General features: G+C 35.5%; 1 protein-coding gene across 2 annotated transcripts; it reads left to right on the forward strand.

Annotated features, from left to right (window-relative positions):
• Positions 1-4,108: 4,108 nt before the first annotated feature.
• Positions 4,109-6,430, forward strand: LOC113730653 (transcription factor DIVARICATA). Of its 2 annotated transcripts, XM_072078666.1 has the most exons (3): positions 4,109-4,681; positions 5,311-5,373; positions 5,954-6,430. In XM_072078666.1, the coding sequence occupies exons 1-3, from the start codon at positions 4,248-4,250 to the stop codon at positions 6,213-6,215; spliced, it is 759 nt and encodes a 252-aa protein (XP_071934767.1). In that variant the 5' UTR covers positions 4,109-4,247; the 3' UTR covers positions 6,216-6,430. The 2 variants fall into 2 exon arrangements, with proteins under 2 accessions (XP_071934767.1, XP_027111292.1); XM_027255491.2 differs by lacking the exon at positions 5,311-5,373 and having other exon boundaries at positions 4,114-4,681.
• Positions 6,431-6,821: the final 391 nt, after the last annotated feature.

Below are 6,821 nucleotides of genomic sequence, written 5' to 3' on the forward strand. Positions count from 1 at the left end.
TTGAGTTCGAAAAATTACACTTATCTTTTTTGATGCTACGAAAGGACTATAAAAAACAATCTTAACAATTCTCTAAATCTTAAATGAAAAGTGGGTGTAAAAGAAATTCGCAATTTGCAAATATTTCTTTTTCTAATAGTTTTAAACTTATCTCACCTAATATATTATATTCAATTCCTAAGTCATTGAAATGGATTTCTTGCTTAGTTTTATAAATAACCTACTAGTAGGGATGCATTTGTTAAAAACATTTTCTTCACAACTTACTTAGCAAAGGAAATTAAAGGAAGTCCAAACATTAGAAAATGATGCCCTGAAACATGGGTTAAATTTTGTTGCAAGAACTACCTTAAAATTTTTTACTTAGCAAATAATGTTGATATTTGATTTCCTTTTTCATTTAATTTGTTTGCAAATCAAATTGGGACAGTATAGCATATTCAACCGGCCTTTTGTGCTTACATCACCATTTGTTTTCAAGACATATTTTTTAAGGGGAGGTTTCTATAATTTTTCAAACCCTAAAGGAGGTGGCTTCAATCATGCCAAAAACTAAAGTCGGAAACGTCCTAGTCCGCTCTGCCCGGACAAGCGCTTTCCACACAGAAAGAAGATTCGACGAACACGCTTTTTCCAATAATAAGGAGGAGTTTATTCTGGAGGACGGCTGACGAGGGACATCTGTTACTCACCAATCTGTACAAGACGACAAAGCCACCTCCTCCCTCCCTGGCTCCATTCCACGCCCCCAACCCATGCGGTTGCCGACAGCGCACGCTTCCCGGCATCTCGTCAACGTTGCTTCACCCGAACTCTAATGTCGACAAATTATGACTTCATTATTGCATCAATAAACAGAAACATGTAACATTGTCAGTACCAAACAATTAAAATATGCCCCCAGTAGTAGTAGGAATTGTATGCTAGCACTACCATAGTAGTCCCATTTACAGCAATTTATTCAATTCCCCCCCCCCCTTTTTTTGGGGGTAAGGAAGGGTTTGAAACGGTTTCGATTTCGATTATCTCCACGGAATAGAGCATACCTCAGCAGCATTGGTTGTTTTACAAGTGTATTTCGATTGTCTCATACTATTTTTATCAATTGAATCAACATGTATCTATTATAGTATTTTTTTCAATGTGACATTCTTACGCGACATTCTTGTTTTTATTTTCAATGTAATCTATTTTAAATTTGATTTTTGCCTACCAGCTGAACTAATTGGATAGTCAGCGTCTCGAAGGATGGCTTCACATTAACATGAAAGGGTGGATAGGGGGTTTGGCAGGAGATATATGATCTATTTAAGAGTTCAGATGTGGCATGAAGGCTGGAAGTGATGGACGCCAATAAGGAACTTTACAATGTAGTTATATTGTAGTGGTAACTATGCATTGTTTGATGGTCTAAGTTGAAAATTTAAGAGGGTTGACTAGAGGCTTACGGTCCTTGTTGACATTACAACATGATAGCATGGTGAAAAGAATTTTATCGACCAATTTTCTCTAATTACAATTGGTAAAAAGTCAAATACATATGATAGATGACGAAGATTTTATGATATTGAATTGAAAAATAGATAATACGTCTGAAGATTGCTGGTTCAGTGATTAGGGAAAAGTTTTTAGAGTTCTCTCGGTAAATTTGAATCTGACACCGGAGAAATTTTGAAAGTTTTTAGCATAATTGGTCCATATCTTTCTTTTGTTGCTATCAACTCTCTTTCTTTCGTATTAATTGGGAAACATGCGAGCAGCCAGCTGACGGCTCTTGAAGTTTTAAGAACTCCTCTATCTCTAGCTCTTGAATGTGCATTGGGCGCCTTTTAGTTTCATTGCACAAAGTGGTTTAATTTTTAGTCCCTAATACCATCACCTGTAAAATCTTTTCATTTTTATGTCTCGATAAGGGAGAATAATTAACTCAAAAGATACCAGTACATTATGCTGCAGGAGAGGGGAATGAAAAGGGGGGTATTAGGGTAGTAAGAAGGGGTATTATGAGTCTTTATGTAGGCTTCTGATACCAAGAATTAGTATATTCCTTAGAATATAACCCTGTCATAGTGCCATATGGCTTTTGGATTTTGCAAGTGTGAAAATGAAGATATGCATGTGTGCTTCTAACGTTTATCTCTATTTCTATCTGTGCGTGGGAGGGAGTTGGAAAGGAGATACAGTTGGCTTTTATAGAGGTCTCGAACAATTTAGAATTTTAACTACGAAGCAAACAAATAAATGCAACTTCTAAAATTTCTTGTCTGGATTGTCATTTAAAAAAGGGATAATATCAGATTCCTCCCCCGAGGTTTCTCTTAATATCACTTGGCACCCCTAAGGTTTTAAAAATAATCACTTACCTCCCTTACATTTGTTATTTGTGTAACAAAATTTTTAAAAACCCTAAATTACCCTTCTACTTCCTAAATAAAAGTGCTTCTAGATCGCTTTGTTTATTTCAAAAAAAAAACCATCATTTAAAAATAATTTATAGTAGTACTATAAAATATATATTTAAAAAATATATATTTGCAATGTTATAGTCTATAAAAATATATATTTAAAAAATAAAAAAGATATTTGCAAAGAGATACAGTTGACTAATTTAATTCTATATGCTTGAAACCGATTTCCTATGAACTTTATATTTTTTCCAACTTCTTCTCAACTCGTGCCCAAAATTTTAAATTATACTGATCATTATAAAAAATAACTCAAAATAAGCAAATAAATTATACCCCACTTTATCACAATTATAAAAAGTAAAAGGTAACAAAATTCATTTTATTATATTTTACAAATAGAAAATTGCATAGTCATCCAAAAAATGAGTAAGAGAGAATATTGGAGAAAAGGAAAAGAAAAGAAAGTGACTTTTGTTTCATTTTTTTTTAAATTTTAAGTTCCATTTATTTGATATGTGAATTATGTTTTACGTGAAGGTTAATATAATAGTCTTTTTGCAATTACTAGGGGATGTAAGTGATATTTTTGAAACTTTAGGGGCATCAGGTGATATTAGGAGAAACCTCAAGGGAGGTATCTGTTATTATCCCTTAAAAAAATCTATATTTTTCGTAAACACATTTTTCAATCATCTTTTTATCTTACATACATCAAATTATTGCAATACATTCTTCTGCAAGAACTCTAAAAAATAACAATCTAAATAGGCTTAATTGTCAATATGCCCCAATACCTAATAGTTGTTTGGTATTGATATTGTTAATAAGTTAATAACTCACAGCGATGCAATCAGTTGAAAAAATCAGATTGCATATTATTAATGATTAATACTAACAAAATCTACGAGTTAAAATGATTACCTTGATAGTTATGCTCATGATTGAAGGGTTATTTATCACAAATTTCGAGTGATGAGACTTTACTTGCGTCGCATAATTTAAGGTTGATTATGATGCAGAAAGTGCATAATCTAGAGGGTACACCATCTTATAAATTTAATGTGAAAGGTAATGATGAGTGTCTTCATTTCTCACTCTAGCTAAATAATAAAAAAAAAAGAAATATACGAAGCTAATCTTTATTTTTTCCAAGAATATATGACCTTCCATTCCAATTCCAATTAATAATGTGAACACAAAAATATGATGCTGCGCATTTTGTTGTTATTGGTAGCATTATGCATCGAAGTGATGTAGGATAAAGTCTATTAAGGAACCGCACGGAAGATTCACTATTCAATTAAGGAATCTAATGAGTCAAAGTTGAGTATAATTTGACCTTTAAACATGCAATTTTCGTCCTTACCATCCCTTGAAAAAGGGAACGGTACGCCACCAGTGAGGAAGATGAAACACGGCCAAGGGGGGATTGATTTTTTTTTCTAAATAAATCAATACATAATATGGAAATAAAAATTTTTGGCAAAAAGGGGAGAAGATTGAAATGGTGAAATAGTAAAAAGAAAAGATTAAAAGGAAAAGTCAAGGAGAACTCAAAGGAAAGGTCAAGTTAAAAAAAAAAAAAAACAGGAGGAGGTTGGACTCCAAAAGCCAACTACGTAATCTAACAAAACTCCTTCCTCCGCCAATTATACTGCCTCTCAGACCCCACCATATATATTATATTTACGCCATTGTCACGCGTCAAAACCCCTTAAATCTCTCCCCAAATATATATATAAATCCCTTCAACCGAACAACGATTGGAAAAAGGCCCGCAAGAAAGCCCGCAAAGGCAAAACAAATATCCAAAGCTGCAGCCAAATAACAATTCAGAAGATGTATAATTCTCCTAACGATAGCAACAACAATACTAATCAGTCGTGGATGATGTACAATTCTGCTCCGCCGCACCCTCCTGTGGTGACGTGGACTAAGTACGAGGACAAGTTATTCGAGCAGGCGCTGGTTGGGTTCCCGGAGGACCTTCCCAACCGGTGGCAGAAGATCGCCGACAGGGTTCCCGGTAAAACGGCCGAAGATGTGAGGGTCCACTATGAGGCTCTGGTTCATGATGTAGGGGAGATTGAGGCCGGACGAGTTGAGCTGCCCAATTATGCTGATGAAGACGAGTTTTTCGGGTGGGGGGAGCCCCTGCAGCCGCCGCCTGAGTCGAGAACCCCTAATCAGATCTCTTTTGGGGCGTCTGGTAAAGCCAAGCATGGTGATGGCGAGCGTAAGAAAGGCACCCCCTGGACTGAGGAAGAACACAGGTATTCAATTGCTTCATTCATTTCTTTTGCTTATACACACACATTCATAAGGTGGAAATATGTCGGTGATCGGTCACCTCTGATTACCTATTATTGGTTTATGATTGCAAATTGCAAAAAAATGTTTTTTTTCAAACATCAAACAGCCAATTTTATATAAAGTTGGAGTTGTTCGGATAAATTCCATACTGGAAGGGGATTAACTTTTCATTTTAATTTTTAATTTTGCCAATAGGTTTTTTTGTTTTAAAAAATAATATCACTGCTTTTGTGAAAAGTAGGCAAATACTTATTGGTATTTATGTCGTCTCTTTCAATAGTTTGTTAGGGAGAAAGGTTAAATCTTGACGGAACAGTTTTCTGTGGTTTTTCCTTAAAGTTTAATTTTGTTGGTCGATTGAATTGTAAATTTGTTTTGAATGGAGGTTTATCAGTTTTTGGTTAAGAATTGTCTTTGGTTAATGAAAAAGAATTCATTTATTTGGGGGACATTAATCTTACACCGCATGTTTGAAAAGCATTTGGGCCTGAGAATATGGGGGAGAAATTTAAGGTCATGTCTATAAATAATTTTAGCAACGGTTTTCAATTTCATGAACTATCAGAGGGATTGCTTTTGAAAACTGCAGATTACTGTTGAAGATAATTTGTCAAAGAATTTGCTCATATCAGGAGAGACATTATGCTAACAGGTTTAATCTGTCCTGTTGTTACTTTTGGTTATTACTGTTTGTTTTGGCAAATTGCATATTCTTGGTACTAATGTCCAAGTTCCTGTCTCTATCCACCTTTGCATTGCCAATTCTGATTTGAAATGGTAAACTTTATGCCTTCCGGCAATTTCAACCCTTTCTTGGTGTATAGATAATGTTGCATTGATGTGGAAATGCGCCGATATTGTGCACGGCGTTCTACCGTCTTTGGTGATATGATGATGTTCATTTGGAAAGAATACTTCTTGTACGGACTTGAAATTGGCATCCGGCTGTTGCATATCCTAATCCTGACGCAGTCAAATAACTGCTAAGTTTATTAAGGAGAACCCGTGTGATTGTTGTTTAGAAATTTTCACTTACTAAAGTCAAACGCTTAGACTTTTGGCCCTTTTGCCTGGTCTTTTGATGTAGTGTCTATCTTTTTGTATCTTTATTTGGGGCTTTTTTTTCAAAATTACACCTGTCAGTAATCGAACGTAATACATAGAACATGCAAATTGCTTTGGTTATCTACGAATTTCAAATTCTAGTGGGTTTTGATTTGTTTCTTTTGCAGGTTGTTTCTGATCGGCCTTGATAGGTATGGTAGAGGTGATTGGAGAAGCATATCAAGAAATGTGGTGGTGACGAGAACGCCCACGCAAGTAGCCAGTCATGCCCAGAAATACTACCTTCGCCAGACTTCTGGCAAGAAGGAGAGGAAGAGATCCAGTATCCATGACATAACCACCCCTTTGGAGAGTAAAACAGTTGCCCCTCCAAGCAATTTTCCTAATCAAGCAGGGTACCAAAACTTCAGCTTTCCCGAGCAAAGATGAGCAGGAGGAACTCCATATACAATCGTTCTCTGTACATATAGTGCATGGTTGCCTAGAAATTTGACAGTCCTGACCTGTAAAGTTTAATTCTTTGATAGAGGGATAGATCAGGGTATATTTTGGCGTAGGTTTTTTCTTTTTCATCCTCCTGGAAACTGATGGTTGTATATGGAGTGTTCATAGTTGGGGTTAGATATGGACGTTTTGGCATGAAACCAATGGTAGTTGATAGCTAATGGTAGTTTGATCCTAGAACTTACCTATGCCTTTAAATTGGCGACTTGACCTGGCAATACAGGAGAAATAATACGTTTCGTTCCTTTCACCCTTTTAAGTTAGACGAACCTTTTTATTTGTTCGGCCCTTACTCTCTAACGAAAATCTTGAGTACATTGACTCATGCTGGAATCAATGATGATCAATTTGATTCGGATATTGCAATCAATCAGGAAGAAATTGAGCCAGCTTGTGTTTTACTTGGCGTGTCTAACTTTCTTGTTCTTGTCCATTTACCTCGACTTTGCTGTGGTTTCTTTAGATTTTAGAAATGCGTATCCATTTGTGAATGGTATAATTTAATTGGATGGAGTAATAGTAGGAGGCTTT

Source organism: Coffea arabica, chromosome 2e, assembly GCF_036785885.1.
Source record: "Coffea arabica cultivar ET-39 chromosome 2e, Coffea Arabica ET-39 HiFi, whole genome shotgun sequence".
NCBI lineage: Eukaryota > Viridiplantae > Streptophyta > Magnoliopsida > Gentianales > Rubiaceae > Coffea > Coffea arabica.

Bases quoted from the DNA above. Each gene is read 5' to 3' on its own strand.
- LOC113730653 (XM_072078666.1), top strand. From the start codon at position 4,248: ATGTATAATTCTCCTAACGATAGCAACAACAATACTAATCAGTCGTGG. The intron at 4,682-5,310 runs GTATTCAATTGC...TGAAAACTGCAG, and splicing joins TGGACTGAGGAAGAACACAG to ATTACTGTTGAAGATAATTT. The intron at 5,374-5,953 runs GTTTAATCTGTC...TTTCTTTTGCAG, and splicing joins GAGAGACATTATGCTAACAG to GTTGTTTCTGATCGGCCTTG.